The 19776-nt window shown below is 34.6% G+C and overlaps 3 protein-coding genes and 1 pseudogene across 7 annotated transcripts; 1 reads left to right on the top strand and 3 right to left on the bottom strand.

Annotated features, from left to right (window-relative positions):
* Positions 1-4730: 4730 nt before the first annotated feature.
* On the top strand, positions 4731-19129 carry dnj-25 (J domain-containing protein; the record flags this gene model as incomplete). Of its 4 annotated transcripts, none has more annotated exons than NM_001373209.3 (17): positions 4731-4802; positions 4855-4983; positions 5062-5225; positions 5280-5382; positions 5435-5495; positions 5553-5722; positions 6467-6691; positions 9227-9357; positions 10017-10114; positions 10161-10351; positions 11375-11706; positions 12402-12517; positions 12561-12695; positions 12746-12837; positions 17364-17459; positions 17759-17887; positions 18665-19129. In NM_001373209.3, the coding sequence occupies 17 exons, from the start codon at positions 4758-4760 to the stop codon at positions 18806-18808; spliced, it is 2361 nt and encodes a 786-aa protein (NP_001360578.1). The 4 variants fall into 4 exon arrangements, with proteins under 4 accessions (NP_001360578.1, NP_001256947.1, NP_001256948.1 ...); NM_001270018.3 differs by having other exon boundaries at positions 4738-4802; positions 12567-12695; positions 18665-19126; NM_001270019.3 differs by lacking the exons at positions 4731-4802; positions 4855-4983; positions 5062-5225; ... (2 more) ...; positions 5553-5722; positions 6467-6691 and having other exon boundaries at positions 9308-9357; positions 12567-12695; positions 18665-18808.
* srxa-6 (Serpentine Receptor, class T) lies at positions 12897-14119 on the bottom strand. Its single transcript, NM_075604.2, has 5 exons — positions 13860-14119; positions 13642-13814; positions 13495-13602; positions 13178-13444; positions 12897-13131 (listed from the first exon to the last, which is right to left on the bottom strand). The coding sequence occupies exons 1-5, from the start codon at positions 14092-14094 to the stop codon at positions 12928-12930; spliced, it is 987 nt and encodes a 328-aa protein (NP_508005.1). The 5' UTR covers positions 14095-14119; the 3' UTR covers positions 12897-12927.
* On the bottom strand, positions 14617-15688 carry srxa-3 (annotated as a pseudogene). Its single transcript has 3 exons — positions 15119-15688; positions 14848-15072; positions 14617-14802 (listed from the first exon to the last, which is right to left on the bottom strand). Coding segments are annotated over exons 1-3 (981 nt in total).
* On the bottom strand, positions 15836-16990 carry srxa-1 (G_PROTEIN_RECEP_F1_2 domain-containing protein; the record flags this gene model as incomplete). Its single annotated transcript, NM_075602.2, has 4 exons — positions 15836-16065; positions 16113-16457; positions 16515-16690; positions 16744-16990. 4 exons carry the CDS (start codon positions 16988-16990, stop codon positions 15871-15873), a joined length of 963 nt encoding a protein of 320 aa, NP_508003.1. The 3' UTR covers positions 15836-15870.
* Positions 19130-19776: the final 647 nt, after the last annotated feature.

The raw sequence follows: 19776 nt of genomic DNA, 5'->3' as shown, positions 1-19776 counted from the left end.
TCAGCAGGGGTTTCATTCACCTAGAAACTGTTTTGGATATGCTAATTGAGAAAAGAACTGCTCAAAATTCGCATTGCAGTCACTAGTTAAAATCTTATCTATTTTTCTTAAGCTTCACCAACCAGTCGTGTTCAAAATTTTCATTTTCATTTGGTCATAAAATTTGGGCCATTTCAAAGTATTTAATTCCAAACTTATTAGTATTATATAACTCAAAAATTAATAATGAACGCTTGTAATCAAAACGTTTTAGATATTGGCAGCTGATGAACGTTAAATTTTAAACTATACGTTAAAAAATGAAGAAGTCTGTCCAGAAAGGAAGGGCAAAAATATCTGATGATCATTTGACAAGATGGGCGGAACCGACGAATAGAGGGCAGCAAGAGTTTCAGCAGAGGGACGCGAGAACTGGTAACCGGGTAGTCTCAGAGTACTCTCTGAGACTCTAGAGTACGAACATTTTCAGATTTCCAAATTCTGAAAACCAGATCCACTTGAGCGATACTCGGGCCAATTAGTCATCATTACCACAACTAACTCTTAATCCTAGAAAGGGTAAGAGATGGTCGTTTTATTTGTTTGCCAAATGGATCAAGGCTTTCAACCTGACCTACCCAATACCTTCTCCAATCCCTCTCTTCACCTGACTCACCTTGTTCTTTAATCCATTAGAGTATGGTATGACATCTAAAAGGGTCCCTGGGGGAAGTTTTAGAACAACTCCTTAACCAGAAGAATTGATGTTAAGTCCAAGCTCCAAATTTCAGTATACCTTCAGATTCAAAATTCCAGCACTCGTGGAACCTAAAACAGCCGAACACCTTAAACAGTGCCGTGGAAAGAGGGGATGTGTGTGTAACAAACACAAACAGGGGGAAGTTCAATCATCAAATATTTATCCTTTTACATCACTTTTAAACACACACGAATTTTCTCACTTTTCACACTTTTCGCACTTTTCCATACCTCCCGTGATAGAGTTTCAGGATTCTTTTAAATATTTTTCACTATTAATTGTTTAGTATAATTTTTGATATCAAGTTGCCGCTTATGGATTGATGCTACTTCAATCCATAAGCGGCAACTTTTAGGGAATTGAATGGATAAAATTACTTTTGCTTTTTTAGTTCCAGCAAATTTGAAAAAAAACAGTTTTTTCACGTGCTCCCTCTTGTTTCTAACCAATAAATTACTTGCAAAACTTTGATACTTCCATGTTTTTTGCGGATCTAGACACATTCATTGAAAATTTTTGTTTCATGATTAAAGGTGGTGCAGTCGAATTTTTTTGATTGCTCTATTGAAAACTTCTCAAAAAAAGTTATGGCGGTTCAAATAATGACCTAAAACTAGTTAAATATGAGGACATTTTTGAGCCGCCATAACTTTTTGAGAAGCTTTCAAGAAGTTTCATTTTGAAATTCGATGTTTTCAAACTATTTTAAGTCTAATAAAGAAATGAAAAATTCGACTACATCACTTTATCCGTTACTAAACAAATTTAGGAAAACAATGACTGTGCAAATGCAAAAATAATAGAAAATGTTTGAGTTTTTGAGTCTAATTGAGCAATAAAAATTTTTTAATACACCACCTTTTAAGCTGTAAGTATGTATACTAGAAATACAATATTTCTACTAGAAATACAATATACTGCAGGGGGTCTTTAACGGTAGTTTTTCGATATGGAAAAAACTCTCAAGTGGGTGTACTAATATCACCTTCTTCTCGGTTTTTTTCTCCTCTCCTGACGCAACTTTTCAAGAGCTCCTTTTCCATCGCCGCACAGTTGGAGGTATAATTCTATTTTGCACCTACTTAAACCTCCTGCTAACTGATTCTGAAACATATAATGAAGACAACGTCTGATCAGAAAAATATCAGATCCTTTGAAAGCTCAATGTTTCAGGTACTTTTTTAAATCAACTAACTCAAAAAATTTCGGATGCTCCGTGCATTATTGCTGCATGTAATTAATCATAATCATTATGTTATTCCACCTGCCGTCATCACCCCAAACCTCCCAACCTGTCAATTTCCCATTCATCTATTCTGTGCAATATCGGGTTACCACTTTCATGTCAAAGGTACGGTAGGCAGAGACTTCATGGTAATAATAAGATGACACTTGAACAAGGAGAAGAAGAAGTCGGTGCCGACACAAGTACTCAAAAACGGCTCAAATTTCATTAAGAGAAGTTTTCGGTTAAATTGGAGCAACGTTAACTTTAGAGTTATTTTATTTTTCTTTACCGTAGCCTTTAGACACCAATAAAATCTATACGAATCGATTACTCATCACTCAACAAATAAGCATTCACATCAAAGGGAGAAATTCAGAATTTCATGACAAATACATTGGATAATGCTGCACAATCATAATAATAGCTTCACGAAAATAAAAAGGTGATAAAATTCTTCCCGCAAAAAGCAGTCTTCTTCTCACAACAAAAGAAGGTGTTTGGGACAGCACCGCGGCTTCGAGAAGATGGCCCCTTTTGTGTCTACAGTACCCCCATCGTCTTCTTTTCCGCGCAAGCATCATGTATTGGGGCGTTTATAGTGTCATAAAATTGGAATGTATCTGGTTTTGTGTTGGAGACGTGGGGGTTGACATTCAATTTTTGAATGTGCCGGAAGATGGGCTGTCTGGAGTGAAACAGGGGTTGAGAGATTTTTAAAAATATAGTAAATCTGTAAATCTCTGCGGTTTTAGAACTTTTAATTGTCATTTAGGTTCACTGAAAAATGACTTCACTGCCAGCGGTATATAATCGATTTTACCCGACTTTGTTATAAATCGCCAAATTCGGCTAAAACACCCTTTATGATTGAGCTTCATGCACTTCAGACAGTTGAGTTTTTTCTACATGGTTACATAATCACTCCTACCACACAACAATAATTGTATATCCCCTGTTGGTCTGGCAAAAAACAATGTATTCAACTTTAGCACATTTATCAATTGAGAAAATTTTGTATTTCTCTTTTTGTTGTTTTCACTTTTCAAATTAACATCGATATACACTGTTATAATAGACTAATAGAGTTGCAAGAGAAATATAAAATGTTTTGATAGCCAATCATAGTCTGAACATAAAAATACATTTTCAAATCTCGAAGGATCAATTACAACATGCACGTGGATAATAATCTTTCTTAATTCATTCTGGATCCTGGAAACCAAAACCATAATCTTCATTACATAATCATCACCTCATTTCCATTCGCCGAAAGTTATGCACAGGACTCATAATCTCCCGGCTGGTCCGACCAGAAAATTACGTCATGAATCCAATGGCCACTTGAGTAACTTTTGCGGCTCTTTCATGTTAACTTAGGCTGAGAGCAGGTGAAGAGATTCGGGAACATATTTCAGCATGTTTCAGGTATTTCTTTCAGATTTCAGATAGGTAATTTATTTTAGCGTTGTTGTTATTCCGAACTAAACATTGAAATTTCTGCACTTCTTTATTGTAATGATGCTTCTGTGTCTGACTTGGCATTTTCAAAAATAATGGAATGGTGGAGAATTGACAGCGCAGACCATTGTTAAGACTATGACTGTGCAGTTTATTTGCACAGCACTGTCTGGCACACTCTCTTCATATCACATGGACTCTCTCTTGCTCACCCTTTGACACGGATTAGGTTAGAGGCATACCAGTGGGAGTCAGAGTGCTCAGAAAAGTAGTTGCCATCGTGGTAAGAGTTCTGAAAAGCATCGAAGGTTTTTTAGGGACCAAGGAAATATGAATGGAGCATGTAAAAATACTTGTAAAACTGTAAAAAATAACTCAGCCCAAAACTGAGGGAACCGTACTTTCTGAAAGAAATATGTATGAATACCGATGTTTTTAGGTTCAATCAAACAATTTATTCGGATTTTTCACGAAATATTACAGAGAGTGTGACGTTACATAATAATGTTCACTGTTTGACGCAGTCACGAGCTTCCAAACAATTTTATATTATCGAGACGCAAAGATTCACAATTTTCGCGCCAGAATAGCACAACCTGGTCTCGACATGACAAGTTTTAGTTAAATGCGAAAAGATGTGCGCCTTTAAAGAGTACTGTAACTTCGAATTTTTCTTGTTGCGGAATTTGTGAATTTTCATCGCTTTCTCATTGTATTTCGAATGAAAAATTGGCTTTTTTGACAAACTTAGACACAAAAATAATGCTCATTAAATTTTAACAAATCGAGGAAAAAAAATATTGTGAAATGTGAAAAATTCCGCAGAAATGAGACGCTTTCCGGTGGCAACTTTCCCACAATTTTTCACTGATAGAATGTAAATTTTTGAATTAATATCACTTTCAGAAGTTTTTATACATTATTTTCTCCTTATAAAGTTTGTGTGAATCACATTTTCGGCCGAAAAAACCGGTTTTCCATGGAATGCATGCTTCCGATGCTTTTCGCTTTTATTGGCGGATGGTTACGCAACCTCACCGATTTTATCTCTATTTTCCGCACTTTTCTTCTCTATTTCCAAAATTTTCAGCCTAGTTTATTTTTGAAATTTCAGCAAAATAATTAATTTCCTCACAAAACTGGCGAAAGGGCTTTTCGTTTCTCTGCCGTCTCTCTTTTCGCACGCTCTATAAGCAAGTGTCCGTGAAGCGCACTTGCACCCGTTTATTTTCACAACACGTTTTCAGATAATTTTAGCTATTTTTCATTGATTTTCAGTAGTTTTTACAGCTATTATAATGGTATTTTTTAGTAATTTCCAGTATAAATCCGATGGTATTTGACGAAGAACCTCCAGCACAGAAGAAATGGACCCAGGTTGCGAAATTTTGCTTATAAAACTATAAAATTCGATATTTTTATCTTTCAGCAAGCTACGACGTCTGCGTTCGGTCTAATGGAGTCGCTGAAGGGTCAAGGATCGAGTTTGGCGAAAAATTTGAAGAATTTCGGGAAGTCTCTGGTGAAAGAGCACAAAAGTCAAGGAGCCACGACGCCGGTGAGGTTTTCGGCTGAAATTTGGTCAATTTTTAGCAAAGTTTACATTTTTTTAAAGCAATAATTGTTTTAAATTCAGCCCGAGCACCGCGATGACGATATCCGCCTCACGTGGCTCACTAATCGGATTGTGCTCGCCGACACGTTGCACAAATCGAAAGAAGGACTGCTCAAAGCAGAAACGGCCGTCGTTCGAGAAATGATTGATTGTCAACCGTATGTAGTGGTTAATGTTCATGCTGAGTAAGTTTAGAAAACTCGAAAATGTTCACAAAAAATAATTTCTAATAAATTCAGACCACTGAAGCTGGATGGCTATGCAAAATCAGTTCATGTTCCGTTGGGAAGTGCGGCAAAAGGTGGACTTCCGAAATATCCAACAATTCAGGCATTAGTACCGGTAATTTCTCTATTAAAAATATATATTTAAAATAATTTTCAATAAATTTCAGATTCTCAACGAGTATTGCTTGCTAACTAATGACGCGGCAATTGTGATTTTTGGAAATGATGGTACTATTTTTGATTTTTTAAATTAGAATTCTATATTTAAAGCTCAATTTTTTTCAGAAAACGTTCAAATAACCGCTGCCTTCTGCCTTATCGCTTCTCGTACCATCTCAAGAGTCTCCGAGTTTATGTCGGATTCACTTCCGAATCGATTTGATCGCCTTCCAGTTACATATCATTTATTTTTGGAACAAACTAAACACGTCTGTAAATATCACGCACGGCGGCAGGTAATTGTTATTTTTAAAAAAGGAAATCAAAAAAAGAATGGGAGATTTTCAATTCAGAGAAAAGCACACATTTTAAGCAAAAACTGAGGAAAAAAACCGAAATAAATAGCTTTTTCAATAAAAATTATCAAAAAACGGATTTTATCAAAAAACGGATTTTACCAAAAAATTTAAAATTACCAAAAAATTGTATGTTTCACAGAAAATATCGGAATTTTTTTGTATTCGACTAAAATTCTTGATTTTGAACCAAATCGAAAAAAGACATTTATAACACTCAAAAAAAAAACAAGAAAAGCTGTTAAAATTGTGCTTTTCGCGGCGAGACTCATCCGAACTCATCCGTTCGCCTTTAAGTAGGAATTTTGAAAAATTCGGAATAACAATAGCTAATTCGCACATTTTAAGTAAAAACTGAGATTAAAATGGCCAAAAATTAGATGGAAATTATCAAATATTTAGCGTAGTCAGTCTATGTTGGAGAAAAAAGCAAAAATTTTCAAAAAATTATAACAAAAGAAAAAAAGAGTCTAATTTTGATTTCAGATTTTAGCAAAATTTGCATTTTTTTTTCGAAATGTTGACCAGCCATAAAAAAATTTTGAAAAAAGCAAAATACCCAAAAACTCTACTCCCCTTTAATTAAAGAATACAAACTTTTAAAGAAAAAAAAGTATCATATACACATTTTTCAAATTTCAGCGAAACTCGAAAAAAATTTAGTATAAAAATCATAATTTTCAGCAACTACAATCCGGCGCAATATTAAATCAAATAATCCTGGAACCCGGAACTCTCCTAATCGACGGAGATCTCTACGTTGCAATTCAGCAAGGTATAAATCAACTGAAAGTTGTGGAATTCTCAGCAAACTCCTGCCGAAATCGACAAGGACAACTCGTTTTCAATATGGAATCCACTGAAACAGTTGACGATGTGGTTATTTTCTTGGGAAAGAAGTCCGATGTGGTAGGTTGGCCCCCTGGGGACATGGAAATTGCAAAATGTGACAAATTTCTGCAGAATTTTGCTAAAAGTTCTAGAAACGTCTATGGCGTTATGTTAAACGTAATCTTTCTAGAAACCAAAGTTATTGTTCATGAATTCTTTCACTAGGAATGTTTTAGAGAAATGGTTTAAACCAGGGGTGGGCGGCAAACGATATTGTCCGGTAAATCGGCAAATTGCCGGAATTGAAACTTCTGTCAAATCGGCGAAGTTCCGGAATTGAAAACTTTTGGCAAATCGGCAATTTGCCGGAATTGAAAATTTCCGGCAAACCGACAAATTGCCAAATTTGTCAACAAAAAATTGCCGAATGGCAATTGCCGTCCACACATGTTTTAAACAATACATTTTGCATTCAAATTAGTGCAAAAATTGATATTTTCCTTCAATGGCAAAGTGAACGGGGTCCACTTGAATACCCAGGGTCTTACTTTTTCCAGAAAGCCCGCCGCTGTCTCTACGTGTTTTCGTCATTGCTCTTTTTGTTTGAGCTTGCTGTTTTGCTTTCTTCAAGACCTAAAGTTTTCTTGAATTCAACCAAAAGCATGTGTGGTTTTTAGTTTTTCCGGTTCAATACCAATACTACCCACCTGTTTTTCAGTGAAAAACCAGCACATTTACCTCAATTAATAATGATTAATCCGAAAACCGGTCCAATACAACACCTGCAGTAGTAGCCAACCGGCCATCTTCCCTAGTAACGGGAAACCTTTCACATCCGACTGACCTACTACTCTCCCCGTGCCGTGTACTATGTCTGTTTACCTATTCGAAATGAGATTCTTCGTCTGTCCGTTTTCCCGCCGCCTCATTTGGATGAAAGAATATGACTGAACAATAACTAAATGAGAAAGCATTCGACTGAGAAAGAGACCACGACGGCTTATTGTTGTACCCAGAACCCCATTATGGATAGCTTAGAGGGTTCACAGGTTTATGTGGATTTTCCGGCACATTTCTTCTTTCAATAGCTCTATTTGGTGTCATATCCTCTACTCGAAGGCTTTTCTTCTGTTTTTGACATTTTTTTAAAAGAGATTTTGGTAATTCCCTTACCGTAATTTTTACATACGGCACCAATCATGGTGGGTAGCAAACGATTTTTCCGGCAAATCGACCAATTGACGGAATGAAAAATTTCCTGCAAATCTGCAAATGGCCAATTTGCCGGAAAATCGGAATTGACGAAAATTGTTGGCAAATTGTGATTTTCCTTTTTTGTTTTGAAAGTTGTACGAATCCTATAAATGCTCCTACATCAATTTTGGAAAATGAGGCAAATTCTATAAAAATACCTTTAAAATAACGAAAAAAAAATTCAAAAAGGCACAGCTTTAAGTGTTTCCGTCTTATAAAATCCCTCTAAACATTCCGGCAAACCGGCAAATTGTCGGAATTGAATTTTGCCGATTTGCCGATTGTCGACAAGATAAAAATTGCCGAATGGCAATTGCCGCCCACCCCTGGTTTCACTGCGCCGAATTTGGAAACTATCAATATTTGGCAAAACACTTGATAAATGAAATTTAAAAAAACAACAAACAAATTTTCCCGACATGTCCTTTTCTTTTGAACGCTTGCAAATTCGTTATCTCTAAAAACGTGCATGAATTCACCTACCTAAATGTCCAAATTAGCTGTGGCAACAAGTTAGTGCACTATGTAAGATTAATAGCTGAAATACGATAATTGCAATTTTTGGCAGATTTTCGTCATTTATTATATTATAATTCTTAATCTTCCACGTCAACTAAAGATAATTAATCCCATTCAATAAACATACTTTGCTTATCCCATTATCTTTTTTTCCTGAAAATAAAAAAGTTATTGACTATCTAAGTAGAACATCCTGGACCCTCTCTTAGATTCATTAGTCATCTCGTCCGTTAGCTGGACATTCAACATGTATAAGTGGTCATTTTTCACTAGTTTTCGTTATTTTCGGACACTGCATTTCTTTTTTGAGCTGGAGCTGAGTTTTTTAAAACTAAACGGAAAATGCGCATTTGAGAATAGTGATCGACAAATTAGAAGTTTGTAATTAGCAATTTGGACAGAGCGTCATTCGCCTTTCCTTCAAACATAAAGTTGAATGTAATTCTTATTAAATAAATTAATATGGGGTTATTCATGTGATGACGAAAAATGCAAAAATGTATTTTTATACAGTTATCTCCCTATTCATGTGTGCAGAAAAATGTTTTAAAAAACGCATGCATTTTTCGACATTTTTCTACATCGGTCGACTGCCCACTTCACATGCTGAGAATGCAGAAAAATGGCGAAAAATGCATGTGTTTTTTTTTTAAACATTTTTTTACACACATGAATAAGGGAACAATTGTATAGAAATATATTTTTGCATTTTTCGTCATCACGTGAATACCCAATTATACTATTTAATGTGTACTTTGTAGTTTCTAGTATACCCCTTCCTTTCAAAAAGTTTTTTCCGCACGTTTCGTCACAAAAGTTTCCAATTTCAAATGTTTCCAGAAGCACCCGATCCTCGCTTCCAAATTCAACACACAACTGTTGCATTCGGAAGACTCATCGATCATTTTTACGTCTTCTGAAATGGATGTATCCAAAATGATCGCCTCAGCTATGCCAGTTCAGGATTTGAGGTTCTTAAAGTTTAAATTCAGTTTTCGAGGGAAAAAAGAGTTCCATTTCCTTTTAAATTAGGTTAAAAGGACCAAAGAAGTTCTCTCCATTTTCTTCGTTTTGCTAGGCAAGGAAAAGGAAAAGAGAAAAAAAAAAATAGAAAATTGGACGGAAATTCGATAGTCTTGGGACTTCCGGACCAACCCATTTTCTATCTTTTTTCATTATTTTCTTTCTATTTTTCGACTCTGGAGAGCTCGATTGAACCTTTCAGTTTTGGCTGATTTAAACCATTTTTTAAAATAAAAGACTGATGTCGACTTACGCTGCTCGTGTACTCCTCGAGGAGAATCGTCATTTTTTTTGCAAAGGATTTGAATCATTTTGGATATTCTTTTCACTTTTTTTTGAGTCAAAAACCGTTTAAACAACTGTGAGAAAAAATATTAATGCACACTTCTCCTCGACTAGTACACGAATGGCGTTAATCGATACTTTTCGTATATTTTGAGAAATCTCGAAAAAAATTGATTCTTTCATTTTGCCCGGAGTTTTTAGGTTTTGAATATTATTAAAAAGGGGACTAACGGTTCAGACGATTTTGAACGTATATACCTAAAATCTGCTCAAATGAACAAATTTCATTATGAAACTTCTCAAAAAAAAATCTAAACTACAGAATGATTGTCAACTTTGCCACGCGACGAATGCCAACGCTCAACACATTCCAGTTCGATAGATATAAATTATTGTGTGTCAGAAATGACAGAGAATTGGGTAAAATTAAAACAATTTCAAATAAAAAAAAACATCTAATTTCTAGATGGCTATCAACGATCATATGGCGATGTAGATTCAGAAGACGAGTCGCCGATTCTTCGAAGTGCTCGGTCAAAATCAGGCACAAAAGCAGCCGAGACATCCTCATCGCAAGGCAATTTCTTTGATTCTTTGCAGTTTGAAGACAGACAAGAACCTCATCATTTCAGGGAGCAAAGGGATTCGACACTTCTTGTAAGGATATAACTGAAAATCTATTTTGGTTTTTTTGCAAGAAAATTGTTATGCGAAAACTCAATTTTTTAAATCCAAAAAAAATATACCTAGACTTTTTAGTGAAAAATTTGAATTTTTTGGAATTGAAAAATATTTTTTTGCAATTTTACGAAAAGTTTTTGAAGGTGGAGTACAGACAGTGAAATTTTTTTTTAATTCTTAAAGGTGGAGTAGCGCCATTGGGTATTTTGTCTAAATGCACTCAAAATGATCCAAAACGACTGAATATCATAATAAAACACTCCAAAAATTTTTAGATTTTTCATAATTTCCGGTCAAAGTTTTGGCAAATTGCCAAAATTCTGAAAAATACGAGCTTTTGAGGAAATTTAAAGAAATTTCGCATGTTTCGCATGTTTCGACCCCTACAATGTTTAAATAAAAAGAATTTAAACAAAATAGAAACATAAAAATAGTCGAAAAACATTTTTTTTTGGTCGACTTCCAAAATTATGAGTGGCAAAAACTGAGTAATTGCCACTTTTTGACAGTTAAAAAAAAATTTCAAAAACTTTTTGAAAAGTTGTATCATGATATTTGGTCATTTTGGGGCCAAAGTAGTGGTTTTTAACAATTTCCCCACTGGCGCTACTCTACCTTTAATTTTTATTTTCTGTATTTGATTATAAACTTTGTTTGTCAAATTTTCGAACACTTTTACGAAAATTTCTTAATACCTATTTTGAAATTTCCGTTCTCGGAAAAGTGTCTGAAAAATTGACAAAAGGTGTTTTATATCAAATATAGAAGAAAAATCAGGAAAACTGGCGACATAAGCCAGAAAACGCGAAAATATCGAAAATGACGTCACTCATTTGCGCTGGAATTCAAATTTAACTCGGATTTTTCTTTGAGATTTGAAAAATTGAAAAAAAAATCTTTAAAAATTTCGAATTAAAAAAATTTTTGCAGTTTTATTCGGTCATTAGGGTCTATTTTCTGTCATTTAACCCAAAAAACTAATTTTCCCCTCATATCCAGGATCACCACGATGACGTAACCCATCACACTGCTGATCTTCTCGACGGATTCACTATTGGAGGAACTGAAAAACTCTCACCAGCCAACGAAACACCGATTTTGTCGGCTCCAACACCGGCGAGCTCCGATTACGATTCGATGACGAGCTCTCAAAACCGAAGAAATCCGTCTCCAGCTACAGCCATCGATGATCTTTTGGGCCTTGGCACGGAAACATCTGCTCCTGCACCTGCTCCGAGCACTCATTTCAATAATAGTTCCAGTGGCGCCAATTTAGTGGACTTTGATCTCGGAGCACCAATCAAGCCAACTAGCTCTGCGAGCAATTTGAGGTGTCAATTTTTTTTTTGGAAAAGAGGAAAAAACTATTTGAAAACGAACGTTTTTCGATTTTTTTTTGTTCTCAAAACCGACACTTTGGAAATTCTAATAGTAAATAAAAAATCATCAACTTTTGATAATTTTTTATACGTTTCGAAATTTTTCAAGTAGTTTTTTTTTTCATTTTTCGGTTGCCTTTTCTTAATTTTTCCTGGAATTTTTGGAGTTTTCTAAAAAAAATCCCAGTTTTCAATTTTTTGCCGATCGGCAAATGTTTTTGTCTATAAATTCGGCAAATCGGCAAATTAGCAATTTGCCGATTTTTTTAAAATAAGACGGAAACACTTCAAACTATGCCTTTTTGAAATTTTTCCCTGTTTTCTTTAGACATCTTCGTAGAATTTGCTTACTTTTCAAAATAGTTGTATTTAGGAACATTCATAAGATTCGTACTATTTTGCTGATTGAAATTCTAAAATTTCCAAAAAAAATGTGCAAAACCAAAGTTTGCCGAAATTTTCGGCAAATTCGGCAAATGGGCAATTTCCCGGTTTGCCGATTTCTCGGAAATTTTCAATTCCGGCAATTTGCAGGTTTGCCGATTCGCCGAAATTTTCAATTCCGGCGATTTGCCGATTTGTCTGAAAAAAATCGTTTACCGCCCAACCCTGATCCGACCTTTTTTCAAATCTAAAAATAATTTCAGCACTGCGAGTCCTGCAACATCATCCTGGTCAAATACGGATTTACTGGGCGGATTTTCACCAATGAAGCCTCAAACGACATCTACTCCGCCAAATACGAGAAACCCATCTGCATCGAGTATGTTTTTCATATATTTCATATTATTTTCAATTTAAAAAAGTTTCAGATTCCAAGCCAGTATCCCAAGTGAATTCACAGGCCGATTTTGAAGCTTTCTTGTCAAATTATCCGGAACAGAGACAAGCGGCACCTCAAAATACGCAGAATGTATCGCAAAAGACGCAACAAACAAGACGTAAGAAGCTAGATTTAAATTTTATATGTATATTCAATTTTGAGTTTCAGCACAGAATACGTACAAACCAGCATTTGGTGACGCGGCGACGGGATCTGCGAAGGTTTCAATGGATGCATTCAGTGATTTGTTGAATCAGGGGGTTAGTTTTGAAATTTGGTTTGGGAAAAATGGAGTTAACCTAATTTTGAGTAGAAATAATATTCTGTAGTCCTTTATACAAAAAAAACATTCAAATTCTTAACGTGATAGTCGAAATCTTTGGATTTCCATGTTGTTCTCCACTGTTCTTCTTCGGGTCCGATCGTCCCAGAAGCGTTTTCCTAATTGACGGACTCTCCATGAAGTATACGAAGAATGTAATGGCGCATATAGTCTCGAGACGAAAATAGAAATATGCAGAGCGAATTGATTCGGGGAGGTTTTGATAGAATATCTGAAAAAAGTATTCCAGTATACTTTCAAAATTTTTAAATTATCACCGGGAACGTTCTCATCAAAAAGCTACCGACTTCGTAGAAGGACAGGTATACGGTAATAGCCAATGTCTGACGCATTAGAGCATGCTCACGACGTTTCTGGCACCGAGCCAATTGGCTAGTTCGTTTTGAACCAACTGCAGATGTCTTTTGAAATAACTTTGTGTATGTAGAATGACGTACTGCTTTCAAATGAATAATAATTACTAAATTCACGAGGAGAAGCGTTGTTGGAATACATATAGCATTGGCGTTGGTGAATCTCGTGACCTGAAATGAGCTGGAATTTGGACTAAAATCGCTTGATTTTTCAGACCTACCGGATGTTTGTCAGGAGCACAATCGGTCTGAAACTCTAGGCTACTCGCCAAAAAGTTAACAGAACAATCGGAAAAATAAGGAATTAACAGAAGCGTCAGACAGAAAATCTGAAATGCTACTTAAGGCAGGGATCCAAGTGGTCCTACCAGAATTCCAAAACTATATACAAATATCCGTTTCTGACTGAAAATCGCTTGATCTGTTGGCTTTATCACGATAAATAGACGGTTCAGTGTCATGAGAACACTAACACACATGGGAACGAAATATGACAGTGTTCCCACTAATGTGATCTCTTTACCGATGAATTGGCGGTATTCTGAACGAATAATGCTATTTAATTAATACTATATTAGATCTTTACCAGTATAAATATCTTCTGGAAAGAACAAATATGTTGTAAAATCTGTTATGAATGCAATTTTACAAACTATCCCACAAATTGTCATTACAATCAGATATGCAACTGGGAATTTTGTATCATTTCGATGGGATATTGTGGCAAAAAGCAGGAAAAATTCGAAAATCAGAAGCAGGGAAGCCACGATGATGAATATAAATTGGGAAATTACGTGAAAAACTGGGATAGTGGAGATCATTTTTAAAAGAAATCGAAATAATGTTGTTCCTGGAGAAGAGAAATTATTGAGAAAATCGACCTGGAGAATGTTTAGATATTCCAAAAATCAGAATACGGAATCTGTTCAGAAAACTTCATTATCACCCGCGGCGCAGTAATGGCGTCAACACATTTTACAAAACACATAAACACACAGCTGAATATTAATTCTTCTTCGGACGCGGGATTTTTTATGTGATACATGGAAATATTAACACTGAAAATAATTGGTTATGCTAGTGGAACCGTGGTTTTCGAGCTTTTGGAAAAAAGTCAAGCTGGGTCGGTTTTTCGAAAAATCCAAAAATTGGGAAAAAATGACGAAAAAAAACCAAAGTTAGAACATTTCACCGAAGCTATATGTTTTCTATTTCGTCGATAACTAGATTCGGCAATTTGATGAATCAAGTTATCTGATCATATCAAAATATCTAGGTTTCACTATTCATTAAATTATTGATGGATAAAACATCTTATTTATGCAATTGATTCATATAATCTTCTAGCTATGAGATACTGTAACAGGTCCAATTAAATTTGCTTGTCTGAATCCCAAAGTTCTCAATACTAGATTTCGTATCGACTTGGTCACCAAAAAGTAAACGAAGAAGTTCAACGAGCCGATTGCGAACAAACGGAGGTCATATGAAATGGACTGAACTTGGAGGGGTAGCGATTCGAAATGCTCCTGAAAGGAATTTCCTATAAGCGGAAATGTACCTGCAAATCTTACGGGGTAAAGTCTCAAGTGAAGATACAGTATCTCGTAGACGCTCAGATAGATTCCAATGATCAGTGCTTGACGAATCATTATATTTTCTCGTTTCACGTGGCTCCGAGAAAAAACAGTTTTTCCTGACATTTTCCTTGACAACTTGAGATATATGATTATAGATGAATTCACCAGCATAGAAACTAACGGCACATAAATCAAGTATTTGTTTTGAAACAATGTAAGCTTCAAGTTCAAATTTACAATCTAACAAAAGGGTTACTGTAGTTACCGGATGTTTGTCGGGAGCACAACCTGAAACCACTCTGCTCGTTAAAGCACTGAAGTTTGTGGAGCAGTCGGAAAAGTATGGTATCGATAACCAGGCCATCAATAATACCTAGAATCGAGATAGTTTCATGTGAATATGCGGATTTCCTCACCCCAATCGTCGAACAATATCCAAAAAGGCGCAACTCGGAGACCACCCAGCTGCCTTGATCGGCGATACAAAAATGGAGATTCGATGGTAAGTCATCACCCAGTTCAAGAAAAGGGGAAGTACGTAGGAAAATGTGAATAGAAATGTGACTTCTTTACCGATAAATCGACGATAGGTTTCATAGCCATTTTCTGGATCTACAAGTTCAGCAATCGGCCAAGAATCGACCATGGCCAGTTCACAAAGTTTCCCCAAAATACCCACAAGTGACATGAAGAAAATGTACACAAATGGGCTTTTCGAGCCGATCAGGCATCTTTGATGAACGACGCTTATTAAAAGAGTTGCATCGAATAAAACACAAATTACTGTAAAAATTGTGAAAATAACCTGAGCAAATATAAGCAGGTTTGACACCATGGAGTTGGAACTAAAATTTGGAACTGAAATTTTTCAAATTTGAAAACTTGCTGAACCCATTCAGATTCTGCAAATATCCATTCTCATTGCATACGCTACACGCGATGCCGTGAATATAAAGTTTAACTTGTGCTGTTGCAAACTCTGTGAGATCAGAAAGTTTTATTTTACAAGAAAAATGATTATGGATGACATTTTGCGGTTTGGCTAACCGTTGGGGCTCGTGTTTGAGTTTTATATCCAAGAAATTTCAAAACCATTGCTCTTGTAGACTTAGTGAGCACAAAATAAACGCAGAAATTCAAAGAGCCAACTGCTAAAAGTCGCAAACTGTACGTGATGGTTTGGAATTCAAAGGGCGCTGAGTTGAACGATTCCTGAAACATTTTCGCTCTAGTTTCCCCTTTAAATCATCAATTTTTACTGGATAGAGTCTTATTTGAAGATACAGAATCTCATATATACTCAAATATGCCCCAATGAACATTGCCTGTCGTATCAACGCATTTTCTCTCTTTATTTGGCTCTCGGAAATCGATTTTGCTAACGCTGCACTCGTTGATACTTTCCGAGAAATTCGTTGGAAAAAGAGCATGCTCGCATTAACAACCATTGAAAAAATTGGAACATATATAAGGAACTTATTCTGAAACCAAGTTATTGGATGTCTGTCTGGAGCACACGCTGATTCCAGAAAACTTGTAAGCGCATTGAAATTCAATGTGCATGAGGATAATTGTTGGACGAGAAGCCAAATAATTACCAGAATCTAGAAGAAAAATAACCTTTATTTAGGAAATTTTAGAAAAGAAAAAGTGAAACTAACTGAAACTATAACGCAATAAATTGAAACATTCTTGTCGTTGAACCAAATCTTGGATCGTAATGGAGATAAGAATATTGAGATACGGTGAAGTGTTATTATCCAATCGAGAAATAACGGTGTCAAGTAGCAAATTAGAAATACCAAAGTTACATTAGATCCGATTAACTGACGATATTCTGAAATGAAATGGAGTTTCCCATACCAATCAGATTTGAAAACTGTATCTCACTCTCATAGCCTCCATTGGGACTCCACCATTCAGAAATTGGCCACGCATCAACCATTATAAAGTTATTAACTTTCTCGATAATCCCAAATCCAGTAAAGAATACAATATAAACGAATGGACCAGAGCTTCGGGATAATGAGCATCGCTGTTTTATCACACACCATAGTAATGTGGTATCAAAAATAACACAGAAAAGATTAATCAATGTGAAAGCTATCTGGGAAAAGGCGATCAACCGATAAAGCATGATGATAAGACGGGAAATTTAGGTTCTCACGTTGAGAAGACTTGTAGCTCAAATTGCAAAGGTTGCAAAAAACCTTTTCTATGGGAAAGTGTATAACTGAGCTTGTTTTTCAACTAAAAATTAGCTCCACTTGAATGATTGTGCTCTTGTTCTGAAGTTCGTGTGATTTCGGACAATGAACTACCTGAACTTGTTTATCCAGACATAGACCTACTGTTTCTGAAAGTATAAGAATTTATGACCGGAATAACTTATTCATCAGAAAATCTGAAAAAATTTCCAAAAAAAGTTGAAACTTTATTTGTTAGTCTAGTATGTCAAATAACAAGTTGATTGAATAATAGTCATAAATTACCTTTTCCTTAAATTTCAGGGCTTCAAACCAACACAAAGGGAAAATCAAAAGCAGAGTATTGGGAATATGCTGAAAGTTGAACAATCGAAAAATCTGACACCGGAAGAGATTCAGGTAAAAAATCGAAAAATTTTGTGAGCGCTGATTTTTTTTGATCTGTGAAAAAACGTTTTTTTTTTTTGAAATTTAATAATTTTCCAATTTTGCAACAAAAGGAATTTTTCGCTAATTTTTTGTTTTTTTAATTTTAAAAAATTATCGACAAATTCGTATTCAAAAATGTTTCTGTCGACAAAAAATTGCCGGTTTGCCGATTTGCCGGAGCTGCCCATCCCTGCCCTTTATTAACAAAAATCACAGATTTTTCAAGAATTAGTTCTGCAAAACTTGAATTTCTACCTAAAAGTTTGCAGATTCGAGACTGGACTCAAGGCAAAGAGCGTAATATTCGTGCTCTTCTCGGCTCACTTCATAATGTCCTTTGGGAGGGAGCTGATCGATGGAATCAGCCATCGATGGGTGATCTTTTGACACCTGATCAGGTAAAATTTGTGATATTGGCCTTTTTTTTTTATTTATTAAAAATATTAGTTTTTTAACAGAAAATTTAAAAAATGTTTTCTAGTTTGGAAATTTTCAAAGATTGTTCGAACAAATTTTCAGCAAAAAAAAACGATAATGAAAGTTTCAAAATTTTGAAAAAAAATAAAAACTCAATTAGCGCACGTTATCAAAAAGCGCCATTTTTTTAAATGTAGAAATTTATTTTTTAGAACATAGGTATCCGAAGTTTTTTTGAAAAACTATGGTATTGTTAACTTTTTTTATAGAAAAATGGAACATTTGGTTCATTTAAATTTTTTCAACATGAGCACAAACGTGTTTCGGAGAAAAATAATTAAAATTTGAAAATTCTGAAAAAAATTTAAGCTTTTTCTTTTAAAGTTAAAAATATACTTCAATTTCAGAGTAAAAATTTTCGCCAATTTTTGAACTTTTATTTTTATTTTTAAAGTGTTTCATTAAAAATCATGAAAAAAAATCAATTTTATCGTGAAATATAAAAGTTTTGGCAATTTCTGAAAATTTTTAATTTGAGAAAATTTAAAATGAAAAAAATTGCAGATTTATTGAGAAAAAAAAATTTTGCAATTTCGGAAATTTGTTAATTTTTAATTCAAACTTTTTCTTCCTTTATTTTTTTTTTCAATCTAATTTTTAATTTTTTTTTCATTCATAAAAACAAAATTTTTGAACATTATTAATTTTCTCTAAAAATTGAGGAAAAAAAGGTATATTCAACATTCATATTTTTCCAGATCAAGAAACATTACCGCAAGGCATGTCTTGTGGTACATCCAGACAAATTGACAGGATCTCCTCATCTCTCATTGGCCAAAATGGCGTTCACGGAGCTTAACGATGCCTATAGCAAATATCAGAATGACCCGGCGGCGATGTAGAATAATTGATTTTTTTAAAAATTAAATACACACTTTCCCCCTTTAAAATTGAGATTTTTCATATGATTATATCATTTTTTCCCCGTTCATTTTATTCACCTATACCATACTTTTCTAGTCTAAAAATGACCTTTCCCCGCAAAAAAACCCTTGAAAATTCCACGCTTTTTCACTGTGATTATTGTAATTTTCTATCAAGTTTTGTCAGCTTTTTTATATTATTTTATCATATTCTTGAGCAGTTGCACTAATTTATTTATTTGTAAATCTATTTCTTCTTTTTTCAAAACAAGTTTCTCAGTAAAAAATTAGTTTGCTCTACTTTTTCCTTACCTTGTTTGAATATTTATTTTACTTCTCATTTTTCGTCGAAAATTGAGCTTTTAAAATTGGTATTAAATTTTCCGGCAATATACATGTTTTGTTGGAAAATTAGGAATTTTGAGTTACGCCACAAACTACAAAAGTAATCTTCTCATTATTTTTGAAAATTTTCAATATTTCAAAATCAACTCATTCTTGAGCTTTATAAAATGACTGGGAACGTCAAAACCTACAGAAATTTTGAGTTCAAAAATTTACCAAAATTACAAAAATCCGAAAAAATTCGGGTTTTATAAAATCTAATTCTGAAAATGTACAAGTAGATTTTAAAATTTTTAAATTTCCAATAAAAATAATCCTAAATTAATTTCGGTTTTTTCAGATGATATTCCTAAAAATTCTAAAACGTTTTCACTATTTTCCCCTACTAACTAGAATAAATTTCGCGCAGTAATACTTTCAGTTTGAGTGACCAAATGGATTCTAGACAGTCCATGAATTGCTCAGTGGTCATTGATCGTCTCTTTCGAATATTTTTTTTCGTTTTGTTTTTCTATTTCATCCTTGTTGATCTACCAGCGCGGGCATTTCCCATCATTTCCAATTTTTTTTTCTCCGAGAATTGCCCGATTTTTCTTTTTCTT

This window comes from Caenorhabditis elegans, chromosome V (assembly GCF_000002985.6).
Source record: "Caenorhabditis elegans chromosome V".
In the NCBI taxonomy this organism is placed as follows: domain Eukaryota; kingdom Metazoa; phylum Nematoda; class Chromadorea; order Rhabditida; family Rhabditidae; genus Caenorhabditis; species Caenorhabditis elegans.
Note: the sequence above shows the minus strand (reverse complement) of the source record. Positions and strands in the feature narration are given on the sequence as shown.